The sequence below is a fragment of the Stegostoma tigrinum genome, chromosome 8 (assembly GCF_030684315.1).
Source record: "Stegostoma tigrinum isolate sSteTig4 chromosome 8, sSteTig4.hap1, whole genome shotgun sequence".
NCBI lineage: Eukaryota > Metazoa > Chordata > Chondrichthyes > Orectolobiformes > Stegostomatidae > Stegostoma > Stegostoma tigrinum.
In genome coordinates, this window is record NC_081361.1 from 51,787,924 (window position 1) to 51,808,151 (window position 20,228).

Genomic DNA, 20,228 nt, shown 5'->3' on the forward strand with positions numbered 1-20,228 from the left:
CATAACAGTTATTGTACAGAAAATGCAAGAGTTTACACAATAAGTCAGCCTGTGTCTAGAAGGTATCAGAGATAATGGGAACTGCAGATGCTGGAGATTCCAAGATAATAAAATGCGAGGCTGGATGAACACAGCAGGCCAAGCAGCATCTCAGGAGCACAAAAGCTGACGTTTCGGGCCTAGACCCTTCATCAGATGAAGGGTCTAGGCCCGAAACGTCAGCTTTTGTGCTCCTGAGATGCTGCTTGGCCTGCTGTGTTCATCCAGCCTCGCATTTTATTATCTGTGTCTAGAAGGTTATCGGTTTAGATGATGTTCTTGGTCATGTGGCCTGATTCTATCAAAAAAGTCAAAGTACCAGACCCTTGACTGTTTACTATTTTAGGAACAGATTGTTTATGTTCGCGTCTTCTTTCAAATTCTTACTCTTATTCTTAAAACATACCTACTATTTACTAAAGATGTTGAGTAGTCTTGGCATTTCATGGGCATTGCACCTCAAAGCACTAAGTTCTTGCTTAACTGTACTCCATTTAGTGATGTTTTGCTTTAAATTGTGCGAAGTTACCAGAAGCCAAAATCTATTTCAGCTTCCTGGAATTCATTTTAAATGTTGTTTACTGCATAACCTGACTGTGGTATGAACACACTCTCTTCTGCCAGTACCAGTGGCGAGAAAGAAGAGTTCACATTTCAGGTTCAGTAACCATTCCCCAATTGAGTTCAGCAATTTCTGTTTTTGTTTCTGATTTCCAGCATCGACAGTTCTTTCAATTTCCATTAAGCTGCAAGTAACACCTTTGAAGGACCAGATAATAAGCATCAAGCACCTTCCCTTGGATATTCAATAGTGTATTATGATTGAATCCCCAAACATCACCATTATGAATAACATCACCGACAGCAAATCTAACTGGACAGGGCACAAAAATATTGGGGCTACAAGAACAGATCAGAGGCTGGGAATTCACAGATCAAATCAGACTAAGAGGAGAATCCCCATTCCAGAACAAGGTTTCCAGGTGACGTTCCCTCTCTCTGGATGTTTTACAATGTCTGAAGCACAAACTCCAGCTTATTAACTCTCATCTTCAGCTCCTTGAGCTATTGACATATGTGCTTAAGATCATATTGGTGTCTATGAGCATTAACATCTGGCAGAGTCATCACCTGTCCTGCCACATTATTTTAAACAAAATTTTATGAAATGCCCCCAGAGACTTGATCGCGTTTATATTCTTACTATTTCTGTCAATGTTTTATTTACCATGATTGAAATTACCCAGTTTAATTAATAACGAAATACTAGTCAATTTTCTACCTACTTCCTTGTAGTATCACACTTTGTATTCAGCAAGAAAAAAACCACTGAGTTCATCTGGTTCTTTGCTCTTTAATATCCCTACTCTGGTCTTGGCCTTTCTGGTTGCTCACAGACTCTAGACTACACATCCATCCCTATCTTTCCTACATTAAGCAAAGAATACATTGGTTATTCCACACCACTACCATGTAAAATTCAGCTTGGTCATGCCACTAACTGTCCAATCAAAATAATTAATCCATGGGATCAGGGAAAACCTAGCAATTTTGGACCTTCTCTTGTTGCCTCAAGGGAGTAACGGGAGAACCTTTTCTTCAATCACAGTGATGCATATGGTGAATATGCTCCCTCAACGCTGTAGAGTGTTCAGGGTTTTAGTCCAGTGACGATTTAGAGACTCGCGACATTTGAGCAAGTCTGAAAGTTGTGATTTAGTGGGGAATTTAGAGATGATGGTGCTCAGTGCACCCACAAATTTTGTCTTGAGTAGTGCAGTTTGTGGGATCTGGAGGTTCTGCCAAAGGATCCTTAGGTATCCTGTGGATAGTACAGTTCATGCATAGGTAAGTGGAGGTGGTAGCAATTAAGCAGATTATTTTGTCCTGGACAATGATGAGCATCTCAAGTGCTGCAGTTTGACCTTGGCAGGTAAATGACAGAAGAGGTGTCAAGTGAGTGGCTCAGTTTTGAAGTCAAATCAAATCTAAAACATGAAAACACTGGGGCAGCTACCAACGTACATGTGGAATGTGACCCATGTCGGAGAATGAAGTTTGCAATAAACTCACATGAAGCTGGTTAGGAAAACCAGGAAAATGCTGTGCAGACTCTTTGGTGCTCAGATTCTCAGCTAAATTATATTGAGATGACAGAAACCCCAGCACTTCCCATTTTCAGACAATATTTACAGCATTAAAGCAGAATCTCATGTTAATTATATAATTGGAGAAGGCGGGGAAAGCGCGCTACGGGTCAGGGTGATGCTGAGTTTTAATTAGCAGATATGGAAACTAGCTAAAAGCAATGGAACCCAATATTAAATGATCTTTCAGTGGGATATTATGTACAGTGGGATTTCCTTGCTAAAACTAGCACTAGGCCACACATATATCACATTCACCAGCAAAAAAAATTCCAATCTTGTAATTTTAATTATTGCATACACAACACTAATGTTGTTAAATTTTATATTCAGAATCAGTGCAATGAATGTTTCAAAGTTGCCAATTATTGCCACAACAGAATAGAAGCATAGCTTCCCTGACACAGTAATAACTTTAACAGTAGTATAAATGCCCTCAATTAAGTGGCACTCGAAGCTGATTGGATTATTTTCAATAGTCACTCTAAAGCTGCAACTGAGAAAAAAGGACAAATGCACTTTCCAAACAATGCCTCCTGCATGGCTATAGATTAAAATGAAACAGACCATAAAACACTCGAACAAACTAGATTTGAGTCTGTTATGTGCAGAGTTAGCTAATCCTGTCCAATGCAACAACTAATTTCAATTTTTTTTGGGGTGGCGCAAATTAGCTAGAATAAAACAACTTGCTGTTACTTGTACTCTAATCTACTCACAAGGAATGGTCGTTTGGAGATGGATACCAGTGGAACCATATTATGTACCAAGATCTTAAAGAGAGGAGCAAAAAGCATAAAACTTGGCAAAAGTAAAAAGGAGCTTGAAAAAAACTGCCACATCCATTGGTTCTATCAGCTTAGTACAATTAAAGTACTAAATAAATGAACAATTACCTCTGTCAGTTGGCAAAAACCTTAAATGTGCAAGTTTGCGGTTAAAATGTAAACAAGGTTCTCAGTTGTGCTCAAGCACCCAACTGACTCACCACTGCAATGCAACTTCTCAGTATCATCAGGTTAACTTGTTTGAAGCAAGAAAGAAAACTGTGCACTTAATTTCATATAACACTATAACAAAACCCCATCCTATTATGAAATTCAAATTCCTTACCTTTATCCTGTCAATACTAGCTTCTACTTTAAGCTGTCGAACTGCCCTTTTCGCTTGCGCTATGCTATTTGTACTAGCCATTGTTGACGATATTTTGAAAGTTAAAGCCTGAAGCAAAAAAACATAAGTAAGATAGTGAAACAAAGAAAATTTTAAAATAAATATATATTTTATGCAACATTGTGCTTGTAAAACACACCTAAACTTGGTTGAGAAGCCAACGATGTTTTTCAGAGATACGAAGGGCAAATTCTGCAAACGATAAATAATTTCCACATCAAGAAATGTGGAGGATCAAAACCCACTTTGTCCTTTACAGTAAACAATTGTTCAGACTGTTAGCTTGCATCTACTTCCAATTGCTTCTTTCCATTTCCACAAAGATATTTGATCAGATTTCCAAAAAAGGAGAATAATATTTTCAGCTGTCCTCCAGTGTGTGTCACTACAATCATTGATAATTTGATACCTCGACATGTTCATACAATACTAATTGCGACAATGTAGGATCACTGGCTTCTCCTTGTGATGAATGGGAAATTAGAGAATCAAATTAATTTTTGATTTAAGCAGCCCAAGGTCAAATGTGAACTCTTATCTGTGGCATATTACTAAGCGTGAAAAGGGAGACTTGCTTTTTTTTTGCAAAAATCTTATGTAACATTACAACATTCCAAAAGCCTTTACAGCCAATTAAACACTTCTCACACAAAAAAACAGAAAACGCAGAAACCAATGAACAAATCAAACATCTGTGGAGAAAGCAGAATTCATATTTCAGATTAACGAACTTGCATGAATTATCTTTCAACAAGTTTTTGAAACTGATTCCAAAAGTAGTAAGAGCAAGCACTTTTTTTCTTTAAAAAAAAATCTGATTTCCTCATCAGATAACACAATCATTCCAGGTACCAATCTAGTAAATCACTTTGAATTGTCTTCAACACATTTACATCTTTCCTTACATAAGGACATTAAAACCGCAAAGATTTGAGATGTGGTCTCACCGATTGCCCTGTCTAACCTAAGTTTAACATCCTTACTTCTATGTTCAATTCCTCTTGTAATTAGCCTTAATCGCCATACCCGCATGTCAACATTTTGATGATTGAATATCAACAAGGTTCCATGCAGTATACTGGTTAGTCATGTTAGATCATAAGGCATCCAGGGGGAGCTAACCAACTGGATACAAAATTGGCTTGAAGGTAGGAGACAAACGGTGGTGGTGGAGGGTTGTTTTCAGATTGGAGGCCTGTGACCAGCAGTGTGGCACAAGGATCGGTGCTGGGTCCACTGCTTTGAGTCATTTATCTAAATCATTTGGATAGAACATAGGAAATATGGTTAGTAAGTTTGCAGATGACAAAAAAGTAGGTGGTGTAATGAAGGGAGTTATCTCAGTACAATGGGATCTTGATTAGACGCGCCAATTAACCAAGGAGTGGCAAATGGAATTTAATTTAGATAAATGTGAAGTGCTGCATTTTGGTAAGGCAAACCAGGGCAGGGCTTCTACAGTTAATGATTGGACCCTGGGGAGTGTTGCCAAACAAAGTGACCTAGGGGTGCAGGTGCATAGCTCCTTGAAAGTAAAGTTGCAGGTAGACAGGATAGTGAAGGTGGCGTTTGGCACACCTGCCTTCATTGATCATAACATTGAGTAAGAGGGTTAGGATGCAAAGTTGCAGCTGTACAGGACATTAGCAAGGCCACTTTTGGAACACAGTGTACAATTCTGGTGGCCCTTCTATAGTAGTGGTGGTGGTATTGAACTCGAGGTGGTGCAGAAAAGATTTACCAGGATGTTGCTGGCACTGGAGGCTTTGAATCATCGGGAGAGGCTGAACAAGCTGGGGCTACTTTCCTTCTAAGGTGGGAGGTGGAGGGGTGACCTTGCAGAAGTTAAAAAAAATCCTGAGGCACATGGATAAGGTGAATACCCAAGGTTTTTTTACCCCTAGAGTGGGGTGAGTCCAAAGCTAGAGGGCACAGGTTTAAGATGAGAGGAGCAAGATTTAAAAAGGACTTGAGAGACACCTTTTTCATGCAGAGGGTGGTATGTGTACAGAATGAGCTGCCAGAGGAAGTGGTGGAGGTGAGTAGAATTACACATTTAAAAGGCATTTGTGATGGTTATATGAATAGGCAGTGTTTGGAGGGATAAGGACCATCTGCTGGCAAATGGGACTAGGTCAGATTGGGATGTCCAGTCAGCACAGATGAGTTGGGCTGAAGGGTCTGTTTCAGAATCCTGCAGTTATCCTCAGTTTAGGTAATACTCTTCTTATTTGGTCTTCCTGAGAAAAATGAACAAATTCATTTTTTCATAGATTACACTTCATCTGTCAGTTCTTCTCTAATTCAAAAATATTCACATCTGTCTACATCTTAATCACAAATACTTGCCTACCTCTGTGTCACCTGCAAATTTAGGAATCAAATCTTCCCTCCCCTCATTCAAGTCACTAACCCAACAATAAAGAACTCAAGCCCTGGTAAAGCCCCCCTTTGGACTCGACTTAACAGTAGGTCATGGCCTAGTGGTATTATTGCTGGGCCTTCAAGAGGCTCAAGTTCTATTTTGGGAACCCAGGTTCGAATGCTGCCATGGCAGATGGTGGAATTTTAGTTCAATAAAAGCAAAAATCTGGAATTAAGACTCTAATGATGACAATTGTTGATTGTCAGACAATTCATCTGGTTCACTTATGTCCTTTAGAAAAGAAACTGCCAGGCTTACCCGTCTGTCTACATGACTCCAGACCCATAGCAACGTGACTGACTCTTAACTGCCCTCTGGGAAAACTCCCCTCATGGACAATAAACGCTGGCTGACCAAGCAACATCTTCATCCCATGAACGAATAAAAAAATACAATGCTGAGATGTTTCCATTAGTGGGAGAATCCTGAACTAAGAAATATATTTACAGAATAAGGGGACATTCATGACAGAGAAATTTCATCTCTCAGAGGGTAGCGAATGTCTGCAATTCTCTACTCAAAGTGTTGTGCAGGCTAGGTCATTGAAAATATTTAAACAGGTAGTAGGTACATTTGTGAAGTCAGGTCAAAGGTTATGAGGAACTGGCACTCTGTGGTTGATGCCTGGGACAAAATCAGCCATGACCTTGTCGAATGGAAGGCTAGGCTTGAGGGCTGAATGGATTCCACTGCTTCTATTTCTAACTGTTTTATTCATCACATCCTGCCAGTCTGAAAAAGACCCATTTATGCATACTCCATTTTTTGTCAGTCAACCAATCTCCCTTCCATATTGTGCAAAGCTCCTCTACCATGAGCTCCTATATTGTGGATTAGCATTTTTTGGGGCATCTGGTCAAATGCTTCTAGAAATCCAAGTACAGTAATTTACACACATTTATCCACAGCATGTTACTACTTCAAAACATTCCAATAAATGGTTAAACATGAATTCATTTTCACAAATATGCTGTATCTGATTATCTTTATTATTTACCTTTACGGTTACCTTTATTTAAAATTTATTTTTATTTAAAATGCCCAGCTATAACTTCCTCAAATGAACTATATGAACACCCTGCCGACGACAATGTTGAGCTAAGTAGCCTGTGTTTTCTGCTTCCCTTCTTGACTAGAGGGGCTGTACTTGCAAATATCCAATCTGCTGGAATCTTTCCTGATACTGGCATGTTTTGGGAAATTAACACCAAAACATCTACCTCATAAGCCTCCTCTTTTAAGGCCCTGGATGAAAGTTTATCTTTTTGCTTTGTATGAACATATTCAACTATACCCAAAGTATCTCCTCTTTAAAAGCAGCCCGTTTAAATTGTATTTCATTTTACTGGGAGTGATCTATTCACTGAATTCAGGCCTCCTTCAAAAGATGCTCGTCTTGTTCCACAGCTAACCTAAACCTGAAGACACTTATGATCACTAAATAACCCCCTACCAACACTCGATTCTCCAAAACCCAACTCAGCAATTCCTCGTTGGTCCAGAAATTTACGGATTAAAAAAATTCTTTGAATACTTCAGGAAGTCCCCTCTCAGATCTTTACACTATATTAAAATATTAAATCAATAATAAACATCAATATTAAAATAAATTAGCTACTTCAGTTGAGGACTCCTTTAGAATCTTTTTCTTCAATGGCTTTGAGGGTAAAAACCAAAGACAGTTTTGTGAACTAAAACATTTTAACCTCTCACCCCAAATTTACTTTTGCCAATGCACCCAAGCCACCAGCAAGGCAGATGAACTAAATTTAAGTCTTTACCCAAAGTGGAGTTAGCAATGGAAAACAGATCAGAATGACCCAAATCCTGGTTTTCTTTGTTTCACAATATCTTTTTGCAAGCCTACTGTCACTATCAGGCCTATGTCAAATCTCTACAATTGCACTTCATGTTTATCCAGGAAGATCTATATATCACTTAGGTATCTGGTAACTTTCCTATCAGCAATGTCAGAACTTGACCTCAGCAAAAGATAGCAATTATTTCAGCAGTGAAATAACTAGGAATTTTCACAAGTGATTGAGGATACAGCTTTTGTAGGAAGTTTATTTCTCGGTCAATTCAATTTTCTTTTTCCTGATGCCCTTCTAATAAAAATAAAAATATTCTCCAAATATTTGATCAGCTTAGCAAAGATTCAAAATATATCTCAAATAACACACATTTTGCTACATTCTGTTAAATAAACATGCAAATGACATCAATGGACAGGGCTGTAATTTATACAGACATAAAATAAAGTTGTGACCTTGGGGCAACAGGGTATGCATTAAAGATAATGGGAACTGCAGATGCTGGAGAATTCCAAGATAATAAAATGTGAGGCTGTATGAACACAGCAGGCCAAGCAGCATCTCAGGAGCACAAAAGCTGACGTTTCGGGCCTAGACCCTTCATCAGAGAGGGGGATGGGGAGAGGGAACTGGAATAAATAGGGAGAGAGGGGGAGGCGGACCGAAGATGGAGAGTAAAGAAGATAGGTGGAGAGAGTGTAGGTGGGGATAGGTCAGTCCAGGGAAGACGGACAGGTCAAGGAGGTGGGATGAGGTTAGTAGGTGGCTGGGGGTGTGGCTTAGGGTGGGAGGAAGGGATGGGTGAGAGGAAGAACCGGTTAGGGAGGCAGAGACAGGTTGACAACTATATCTCACAAAGTTGAGCAGTTAATGCTGAAAAGCACATAACATTAGCCAAGGTAACAGTGTAATTTATGAAAATTATTTTCTTTCCGCCACTGATTTACATTTATATAGTGGAAAGCATCCAAAATCTCAAAACATAAGGACAACAAATAAGAATTAAATGGAGAGTATTTAGAGTCCCGACAATTTTTCTCAACGTTAGTCAATTGCATGAAGCGTCTGGTGGGAACAAACTTAAACAACTTGCACACGTTTTGTTTCATCTAGGATTTGACATTTGTCAGGATTTGATGGGTAAAAAAATTGGTACAGTCAAAAATCATGTTATCAAAGAGCAAAGCAGCACAGGAACAAGCCCTTCATCTCTCCAAGCCCGCACCGACACATTTGCCCTTCCATGCTCACACCAGCTTCACTTACAGGATCCATTTCCCTCAATTCCCTTCTTATTCATGTATGTGCCCAGGTACATCTTGAATGCTATTGTGTCTGTTTCCACCATCTACTCTGGCAACCAGTTCCAGGCACTGACCACCCTTGATGTGAAAAACATGCCTCGCACATTGGACCTGTGACGCTTAGTAATGACCGCTACACACCAAGGAAAAAGCCTCATACTTTCCACTATATTCATGCCATACACAATCTTATAAACTTGTCAGGTCACCCCTCAACCTCTTGCAAACCAGTGAAAACAAACCCAGTCTATCTCCAAACTTTCTACATCGCTAAAATCCTCCACATCAGGCAACATACTGGTAAACCTTTTCTATACCCTCTTCATATCTACATCCTTCCGGTAGGAGTGGTGAGCAGTACTGTATGCAATATACCAAAGTGTGGCCTAACTAAAGTTCCATACAACCGCAGAATTAACTTGTCTGTCCATATATGCTCAATGCCCCTTCCAAAGGTGGCAAGCACAACTACCTTGTCTACCTGCCACCTTCTGTGGATCTGCACACCCAGATTCCTCCACACATCAATATTCCTAAAAAGGTTCTCCTTTCACTGCCTAATTCCACCTGCACTTGATTTTCCAAAATGCATCACCACACATTTGTCTGCATTAAAATCCATCTGCCATTTTTCTGCCCATGCCTCCTACTGATCTACGTCCTGCTGTATCTCCTGACAATTCTCCTCACTATGTACAACTCCACCAATCTTTGTATCATCCACAAACTTGCTAATTAGACCAGCTATGTTTTCTTCTAAATCACTTGCACAGACCACAGACAGAAGACCCGGCACTGTTCACTGTGGAACAAATTAGTCACAACCCTCCATTCCGAAAAGCATCCTTCCACCACTACCCTCAGTCTTCTATAACTAAGCCAGTTTTGTATCGATCTTGCCTGCTCACCATTGATACCATGTGACTTAGCTTTTTGTAGCAGTCTGCCAAGGGAGCTTATCAAAGGTTTTACTGAAGTCTGTTATATTACGTATCAGCATATGTATGGAAAGTGAAGAAATATTTTTGGATAATGAGTGACAGGAAGCACGTAGATGAGAAAAGGTAGGGAAAAGGTAGATTTTGGGGAATGTCAAAAAGGTGCATGAAAATTATCATAACAGAAGATACAAACTACATTTGGGCAAAGGAAGAGTGTTGCTAAAAGGACAATGCTACGGAGACAGAGAATGAAAGAAAACCGATAGGGTTTAAGTTTTTGACAAGCAGATTAACAGTCACGTTCCTTAATGATAAATGGTTCACACCTTTATAATTAGGTTTATTGTCATGTGCACTCAAGAACAGAGTATAATGAAAAGTGAGATAACAAGGTGTGGAGATGGATGAACACAGCAAGCCAAGCAACATCAGAGGAGCAGGAAAGCTGACGTTTTGGGCCTGGACTCTTCAGAAATGGGGGCGGGAAAGGGAATTCTGAAATAAAGAAAGGGGGAGGCGGATGGAAGATGGATACAGAACCAGATAGGTAGAGAGGAGACAGACAGGTCAAAAGAGGCAAGGATGGAGCCATTTAATGTAAGTGTAGGTGGGGAGTTAGTGGCTGGTCTGATGGTAGTAGGGTATCAACGATAACCCACTACCAAACTCCCCACATACGCTCACCTTTCCTGGCTCCAACCCCACCTATTTGGCCTGTCAGTCTCCTCTCCACCTATCTGCTCCTTTATCCATCTTCTATCCGTCTCCCCCCGCTCTATTTATTTCAGAATCCCCTTCCCCTACCCCATTTCTGAAGAAGGGTCCAGACCTGTCACATCAGCCTTCCTGCTCCTCTGATGCTGCACAGCCTGCTGTGTTCATCCAGCTCTACACCTTGTTATCTCAGATTCTCCAGCATCGGCAATTCCCACTATCTCAAATGAAAAGTATACAAATGTAACCACACATGGTGCCAACTTAGGTACAAAGTGCTAGCTACAAATCTTGGGTACTAAAATATACAAAGATACACAAATAGAGAAGTAAATAAAAATGCCAAAAGTTCTACATTGCAGTTCTTCATAGCATAAATTAGGAAAATAAGCAAATAAAGTCAAAAGATAGATGTCACAGTCCTTCTACAGCCAGCTGTTGTTCCATGCTGAGAACTTTCCACACCTGGTCTCACTCTATCCGACATTAAGCTGGTTCCATGCTCGCAAGCCGCTGACCGTCATCTATGACGGATGACTGCACTTGGTCCCAGCCCGCCAACCTCCAGCTGCCCTAATCTGGATCCCCAGCCTGCCAGCCACTCCGCTCCACTCTGGGGCTGTCCATTCCAGGCCACTGGCCTGGCTGTCCCAGCCTACCGACCACCCCGTTCTGCCAACTGCTAGCTAACTTGCTCTGTTCCAGCCTGCCAACCTCCCCATTTCAGTCCCTCAGCTACTACGATATTCTGATGCCATCACTGCTGCTCTGTCCACAATGTAAGTTTAAAAAAAAAAGAGATCCAGGATAAACAACATTTAAAAATTGAAGGGAAAAGAAGTGGACAGAAAGGATTAGGCCTAGGCTGAGCCTGGACACAGGCTTCACAGCCGCCAGCATCCTGGAAGCAAAGTTCAGTGAAACTGGCTCCTTGCCCTCGTGCCTATTGCAACAAATAATCTACTTGAACTTTGAAGTCATAAAGTGTGTGTAATAACCTGAAAAACCAGTTAAAAAGTTGACTAGTTTTCGGAAAACACAGTGGTATTTGATTCCCTGAAGTAGCGTCTGCCAGAACCACTGTTCTTCATCTGCAAATTAATATTGGCCTCAATTCACTGACTACTCATGTGAAATATATAGTGGTACAACACCATATGAAAACAACCGACTTGGTTAAATGAATGGTCTATTTTTATCCCCTTGAACAAAATACTTGTGCATAGTTTAAATTTCTTTGGCATCACTGTTCGAACGCCAAAGCTGTGACAGTAGGGTGGAGGAATTCTTATGGGAATTTTACATGCACGATCTGAGTAATTGGCATACTTGTCTTTCAGCATTCTTGACAGCATTTAATGTTTGTTGTTCATACAAAGAATCAGGCCGTTTACTACATTACCTATTAAGAATTTCAAGGGTATTTATTGCAGAATTCTGATTATACCAGTGATTGCTTTAATACTAATCTAAATTGTGTGTCAGGCATGCCAATCATCATTGTCCCAAGATATCAGAAGTTCCTCAGGAGAGTGTGTCCCAGGTCCAAACCACTTCAATTATTTCAAAAGACCTTTCTGCCATCATAAGGGTCAGAATAAGAACGCTTCTTCAGGATCGCACAGATGTTTAGCATCATGCACAGCAATACCTAGACAACATTCAAGCTTGGGCTGATGAAGTGCCAGGTAGTTACCATCGCTGACAAGAGAATATAATTATTGCCCCTTAATGTTCACTGACAAAACAATTGATTAGTCCCCTACTAATGATCCCAGCTTATGTTCACGTTATTACTGGAGAAGTCAGATCCCAGACTGATAGCTAGCTTGAAGGATCGGATTTTGTCTTGTTTTGGTTTTAGTGAAGCAGTCTCCCACTGAGACATAAATAAACATTGTTACAAATTTCGTTTCAACAAAATAATAAGTTTACTGAACAAAGAAATGAAGATAAAATATATTAAACTAAACTAATTACTTACAACTCAAATTCAAAGAACTTTAAATAACAGTGCAAGTATAATCCCATTAAACAGAAAATGCTCTGTTATAAACAAACATTGAAAAATAAATTTGTATAATACCCAAAACACACCCCTGGTATAGTACCCAAAATACTGTACAATATTCAAAAACATCACTAATAAGATCCAAACCAGAGCCCCTACCTCTAATATCTTTGAAGATTTAAGCAGTGATTTTTAACTCCTAGACTGGAAATGCTGGTATGGTTTTCTTGGGCTTATGCTTATATTATAACTCTGTTTTAAGAAACCTCTTCATGGTTTAAATCCAACACAAACTGGGACTAACACTAACTCCTTACTCTAATTAGTCTAGTTTCACTGTATTCTACTCTTCTCAGATACAGTGGTCTATAATAGCATCTTTATCCAACTACTTTACAGGAGGCAAAACACTCCATCTTTCTCTCAGCTATGAGAGTACATGGAAGGGAAGGTCCTAGGGGAAGTCAATACAGTTTCAAAAGTAAGTAACCAGGCAGAGTAAAGAAACAGTCAGAAATCTTATTTCAGGTACTGCAGGTAATGGCAAAAATACAGGGGAATAAACAGGTGAATAAAGCAATGCTGAAGGGCAGGTAACTCTATATGATCCAAATAAGAACTACATACATACATATAATTGTACAGAGTGCAAGGAATGAATTTCATGAACTGCAGGCACAATATCAAATCATATTAATAATCATTACTGAAAAAACATCTGCAAAATGATTGAGACTGGTAACTAAATATACCAGTTTAAGGCTTACACGATAGATACAGAAAATAGCAGGGGAGTGAAGCAGCCTCACAAACAAAATTGCTACAACAGTACAGGAGGATATAATGAGGACAAAGCATTCAGTGGAGACTGTATGGGTGAAACTGAGGAACCTTAGTGAATCTAAAACTGTAATACGTATTGTGCACAGACCTCCCCTGGCACAGCACTAAAGTGCTGGATTCTATAAATGCAGAAATTGGGCAAGTGGGTAGCAAAAGCAGAGTAGTCTTAATTAGAGATTTAAGTTTAACATTGATTGGTAGAGGCAGACAAGAACCCAGCAGAAAGGTAGTGAATTTTTGAAGTGCGCTTGGGATATTTAATAATGACTAAGATAATGGAACTGAAAGTCACATACACAAATTTGCTATGACACAAAATTAGGCAGAATTGTAGACACCATAAAATTACAGAGGGATATTGACAGACTACATGAATAGGCAAAACAGTAGATGAAGTTAATGTAAGAAGGTGAGAGGTTATCCATTTTGGACCATCTGTACTTTCCAGATGGTCTGAAGTTAAGCACATGGTTATCCAAGCAGACTTGGATTTTGAGATGCACAGATTTTAAAACTGGCAAGAACAGGTATGAAAAATAATCCAAATGGTTATCAGTGTTGGCCTTTCCATCTTGAGGACTAGAGCACAAGGACACAGAAGTTACGCTGCAGCTACACAAAACCCTGGCTGGATCCCAATTAGAGAACTAAGAGCAGATTTGGGCACCAGACGCAGGGAAGGATATACTGGACTCAGAGTGCACTGTAGGTTTACAAGAATGATGCATGGACTTCCGAGATGAGATGAGATGAGATTATACAGATTAGGTGTATTTTCTCTAGGATTTAGAAGATTAAGGGATGATCTGATCAAAGTCTTCAAAACAGGGTAAATAAAGATAAACCACCATTAGTTAGAGATTCTAGAATGACGACCAGACTTTTCAGAAGTTAGAGACCTCTAGACAAAGGGTGGTAGAGGTTTGGAACTCATTTACAAACAGCTGATGCTAGATTATTTGTTAATTTTAAATCAGAGTGTTTAATAGTTTTTCCTTGTTTGGTGGGATATAGGAAGGAGAATACCAGTTTCAAAATCTCCCCACCTCTAGCCTCATTCCATGACCAACCCTCCCTCTCATCCCGGCCTCCTTGACCTGACACCTGTCCTTCTTCTCTCCCGCCTATCTGCCCCTCTCACTTCATTAACCAATTCCACCACTCCCTAACTGCCTCACCTATCACCATCCCACCTACCATTCACAGCACCACCAGTCCTCCCTCAATTTGTTTCAGAGCTCCCTACCCCCTCCCACATTTGTGAATGGTCCTGACCTGAAATGTAAACTTTCCTGCTCCTCTCTTGCTGCCTGGCCTGCTGTGTTCCTCCAGCTCCACACTCATCTTGGAAACCTCAAAATACTTTCCAGAATAAAATTCTCAAACTTTGAGAAATGAAGCTGAAATAAGTGAATCTAAAAACTACGTACCACTCACTTAGTATTTCCTGATGCAACTATACATAAATTAGATGTTGTTGACTGAATTAAGGGTCGAGGCCCGAAACATCAGCTTTTGTGCTCCTGAGATGCTGCTTGGCCTGCCGTGTTCATCCAGCTTCACACCAATGTTAAGTACATTTGTTTTGTAGGGGTGGATAGAGGGAGAAGAAGAATCTCTTACTTAGTGACTACCGTACACTAATGTTAGCTCATCACTCACACTGACGTCTGCTCATAACTGAACTTGCACTGCATTCTGATTCTACGTAAATGGCCCATTTTTCTGCTTAGATAGACCAGTCATTTTATTGATACCTCAATGTACAGGGCTGCAGGACCGCAATTCCCACCCCCCACCCCCGCAATGGTCGAGAATGCCCTTGACCGCGTCTCCCGCAACACATCCCTCACACACCGCCCCCAGAGGATCCCCTCGTTCTCACATACCACCCCACCAACCTCCGCATACAACGCATCATCCTCCGACACTTCCACCATCTACAATCCGACCCCACCACCCAAGACATTTTTCCATCCCCACCCTTGTCTGCCTTCCGGAGAGACCACTCTCTCCGTGACTCCCTTGTTCGCTCCACACTGCCCTCCGACCCCACCACACCCGGCACCTTCCCCTGCAAACGCAGGAAATGCTACACTTGCCCCCACACCTCCTCCCTCACCCCTATCCCAGGCCCCAAGATGACTTTCCACATTAAGCAGAGGTTCACCTGCATATCTGCCAATGTGGTATACTGCATCCACAATGTGGTATACTGCATCCACGGTGTGGCTTCCTCTACATTGGGGAAACCAAGTGGAGGCTTGGGGACCGCTTTGCAGAACACCTCCGCTCGGTTTGCAACAAACAACTGCACCTCCCAGTCCCAAACCATTTTAACTCCCCCTCCCATCCCTCAGACTACACGTCCATCATGGGCCTCCTGCAGTGCCACAATGATGCCACCTGAAGGTTGCAAGAACAGCAACTCAGATTCCGCTTGGGAACCCTGCAGCCCAATGTTATCAATGTGGACTTCATAAGCTTCAAAAATCTCCCCTTCCCCTACTGCATCCCAAAACCAGCCCAGCTCGTCCCCTCCCCCAACTGCATCCCAAAACCAGCCCAGCCTGTTTCCGCTTCCCTAACCTGTTCTTCCTCTCACCCATCCCTTCCTCCCACCTCAAGCCGCACCTCCATTTCCTACCTACCACCTCGTCCCGCCTCGACCTGTCCGTCTTCCCTGGACTGACCTATCCCCTCCCTACCTCCTCACCTATACTCTCCTCTCTACCTACCTGCTTTTCTCTCCATCTTCGGTCTGCCTCCCCCCCCCCCCCCCCGGAGGGGGGGGGGGGGGGTCGAGGCCCAAAATGTCAGCTTTTGTGCTCCTGAGATGCTGCTTGGCCTGCTGTGTTCATCCAGCTCCACACTTTGTTATCTTGGATTCTCCAGCATCTGCAGTTCCCATTATCACTGCAGGAGACCCATGTGCTTTGAACTCAATTATTTATTTGTTACATCCATATCAAATTCTACACTTGACCAGTTCTTTAACTGTAAGCATAGGAGCGAGAAATAAGTCAACATGGGAACAGCTAGCCCGATGAAACAATTAGGCTCAAAGCCTTGAGTTGAGTCAACGACTCCTGAAAGTGAAGGCAAAAGACACAAATATCCACTTCAGATCACAGGGGATACTATTTTAATAGCTCTAGTGCAACAGATACAGACTACACCACAATTATGGGCAATCAAAGAGAGTAATTCAACTAGTGTGGAGAATGCCTAGATTGCACAAGGGTATCACTGAACCCAAGATTTGTTAATAATATCATTCTTTAATAAGTGATAATTTCACCTATTTGCTTGCGCAGCTAAATTATTATTTCAAAGTGGTTTCATTTCTCAAACTACATAGAATCAAGTTCCTACAGTAAACACTGCATTGGAAGAAATAGTGTTTGTGTTTTGCCTCTAAATAACTTACAATGGTCACTTGTGCATTTTTTAAAAAACTCCGCAAATTCAAGTTTAAAATAAAACATAACATCATTTTGCTAATTGCTCTGGAATGGGTGGAGGAACTCCAGAATGCCTCACAAGAAACTTATCACTACATTACTGCTTGATTAGTAATTAGTGACATGTTACTCTGGCATTTTTGATAATATTCCTATGAAGTGCATTAGGATGTTTCCCATATAAGTCCAAGCTGTTGGCACTGTTTATACTGACTACATCACCACTTAATCTTCACATACTAACAGCACCAACCTACTACCAATTTCCTGAAAGTGGTCTGCCACAGCAAATGAATAGTTAAAGAACATTTTTTTCTATTCTTTCTCCTGTTGAGGCACACTTTTCATAAAGATCTCGTTTTTAATAAGAAGTTCTGTGAAACGGTATGTGACACAGCTATTGTACCAAAGAATGGCTCTAACTGATGAAAATCCAACCAGCTAACAGTGCAGCATGGATAACAACTTTTTTTTGTTTGTTCACAGGGTGTGGGAGTTGCTGGCTGGGCCAGCATTTATTGCCCATTCCTAACTGTCCAGAGGGCAGTTAAGAGTCCAGCACTTTGCTGTGGGTCTGGACTTACACTTGGGCTAGGCCAGACCAGACCAGCTACAGATGGTAGATTTTGTTCCTTAAAAGGGCATCTAAATTAATGATCCAAATTTTTGAAATTAACAGGGGTCATGTGGTCTCCATTTGGCCAGCCTTTGAAGTCAAATGTGAATTTGAACCCTGATCACTGAAACATTAGCCTGGCGTTTAGGATTTCTAGCCCAGTGACATTACCAATACACCACCTCCCCTAAACATCAGTTATCAACAAAACCGCATTAATGGAAACAGTGTCCTGCGCCACACAGGAGCCAAATCAGTCAAATAGGAACAAGCAATGACAAATCAATACGTATATGGAAGACAGCTGATTTTGAAGCATTAAAACATCAGCAGCTGCCTTCCTGCAACAAAGATGGTTGAGTGCTATTAGTGTCTGCTGACCAAGGACTGAAGCTGACACTGAACATGCAAGCCAATTAAACCATATTTGTAGTATTAAAGCTCTCTTTCAGACAGCGAGCACTCTGACTTCAATGGAAGTCTTGTGGCACATTCCTTTACGCAGTCAGAAAGTCACAGCATGGAAACAGACTCTTTGGTCCAACCAGTCCATGCTGGCCATGAGCCCAAACTAAACTTAATCCCACCTGCTTCTACTTGGTCCATATCCTTCCAAACATTTTTTATTCATGGACTTTTTGAAATGTATTTTAAACAGAAAACCCAACCCACATCCACCACTTCTTTGGGAAGTTCATTCCACACAAACCACACTTTTAAAAAAATTGCCCCTCATGTCATTTTTTTAAGATCAGTCTCCCTGGATCTTAAAAATATGCTCCCACAAGTCTTGAAATCCCCAATGGAATAGACACCTGCCATTCACCTTATCTATATCCCTCATTATTTTATAAACCTCTAAGGTCATCTCTTAATTTCCTACCCTCCTGTGCTAAGAGTCCCAGCCTAACCAGGCACTCCTTATAATTAAATCCTCCGGTCCCAATAACATCCTGGGAAATCTCATCTGAATCTTCCCTAACTTAATAATATCCTTCCTATAAATAAGGAAACTAGAACTGGATATTCTTTAGAAGAGGCCTCATTTTCCTTCTGGGTCAGGCACTTTATGGGCATGGTCAGACGAGCAATAACGCAACTAAATTGTTCTATGTTCTATAAACTGGTTGTTACTTTGTTAATTGATGAATTATCATCCCTGAATCCTTCTGATACATGCATGACAGGTGCTAGGAGTAGGAGCACTTCCTAGTCAACCTATGTTAAAAGACTCCATGGGCAAGTTCTTTCTATGAGCAAGTGTCATCCTCAAAAGGGACTATACCACATACACACACAAACTTCAAACGTACTAAGTCTCAATAAACTAGATAGTTGTGCTACTGGCAAATACCCAGAAAAGAAGCTTTTTGGTATTGGCTTCTGCTAGGCTGTGCTCATCAGCACAGAGATATCTTAAGGCACTGCCCTATTTAAAAATGTTGGGAGTTCTCAAACACACATCACCACTTCAAAACAAATATTGAGAGAACACAGCAGTGTTAAAAATCACATATCTTACGAAAATTATGATTTATTCACAGGATTTGTTTAGTGATCATCCATGTAAACTGATATTAAGGCTATCCTGTGCAGGAAAACATTCCGCATATCTCTTAATAATGTAGCTAAGAGCCACAACAATGCCTTCAAAACACTTTTGGTGCATATTCCTATGTTAATTCTTCTTACGAACTTTAGCTTTATGAAGAACAATTCATGAGGGTGTTACGAAGCATAAAGAGAAAACACCGCTTGCACAAGCACTGCAAACAGTTTCAGCCTTCAGTCAGAACTTGTCTATGTTAAAAATTCTGGCAATGTTCTTTGATATTACAAGATAGCTTATCCTATTTCATCTTCTCCCTTTTTTAGTTGACTTCTGCTAGTTTTTAAGAAGTTTCCCAATCCTGTGCTTTCCCACCAATCTTCACCTGTCTTGGACCAATTTGATTTTTCGTAACAACCATTACCACTACTTTTTTGTTCTAATGACACCCTTGATTTTGAATTTTATTTACCTTTTAACCTTTCCCTGACATTCCCTTTGTTCCACTTGGCACTCTTCTTTCTCAATAGCATTAAATCTTCATATTTCTACCTCTTCCATTCTAACTAAATCATTTTGGACTGAAACATGAACTGTTTCTCTCTCCACAGATGCTGCACAGCCTGATTATCCACAACACTTTATTATGAAAAGTCTCAGGTTTTTTTTCCACAGCAAGACTACCGTTTTAACGCAAAGCCATGCTCTTAGATACCCAAGATTAATGAGCATCTAACCACCCAAAATCCACAATGCAGGCAGTATATCATGGTTTAACATGACAAAAAAACAAATCAACACTTCTACAGTTCTCAAACATTCACAATTTCTACATGGGATTTTAATCAAAAATAATATTTCAAAATAAAATTATTTCATCTCTGCAAAGATCACTAATTCTAATAAAGATTACATTAACTACTTTTTAAAAAAAAGAAGTCTCATTAGTAATGCTTGGAGAAAATAATTTAAAATATTTCTGGAAATCAGCCAGAAGTCATGACTCATAGTGGTACCAAATGACAAGTAGGAAGAGGGATGAATCCTGAAGGCAGGTTTCAGGGATTCCAGAAGGAAATTAAAAAGCAGGACTTCAACAGAACCAGTCACATGCTAGTCAGCATAAGAACAGGAGGATTGATTAAGATTGTAAGGTATAGGAGCAGAATTAGGCTATTTGGCCCATTG

The 20,228-nt window shown here is 40.5% G+C and overlaps 1 protein-coding gene across 7 annotated transcripts in view; it reads right to left on the minus strand.

The window, feature by feature from the left end:
• LOC125456212 (guanine nucleotide-binding protein G(I)/G(S)/G(O) subunit gamma-12) overlaps positions 1-20,228 on the minus strand; it is a 92,070-nt gene that overhangs the window by 5,395 nt on the left and 66,447 nt on the right. For 5 of the 7 annotated variants that reach the window (XM_048539113.2, XM_048539109.2, XM_048539115.2 and 2 more), the window contains one exon: positions 3,300-3,407. In XM_048539113.2, the coding sequence (XP_048395070.1) occupies positions 3,300-3,380 (81 nt within the window). In that variant the 5' untranslated portion in view covers positions 3,381-3,407. Of the gene's footprint in view, positions 1-3,299; positions 3,408-3,498; positions 3,552-20,228 lie in introns of all 7 variants that reach the window. The other 2 variants (XM_048539112.2, XM_048539114.2) reach the window with 1 other exon arrangement.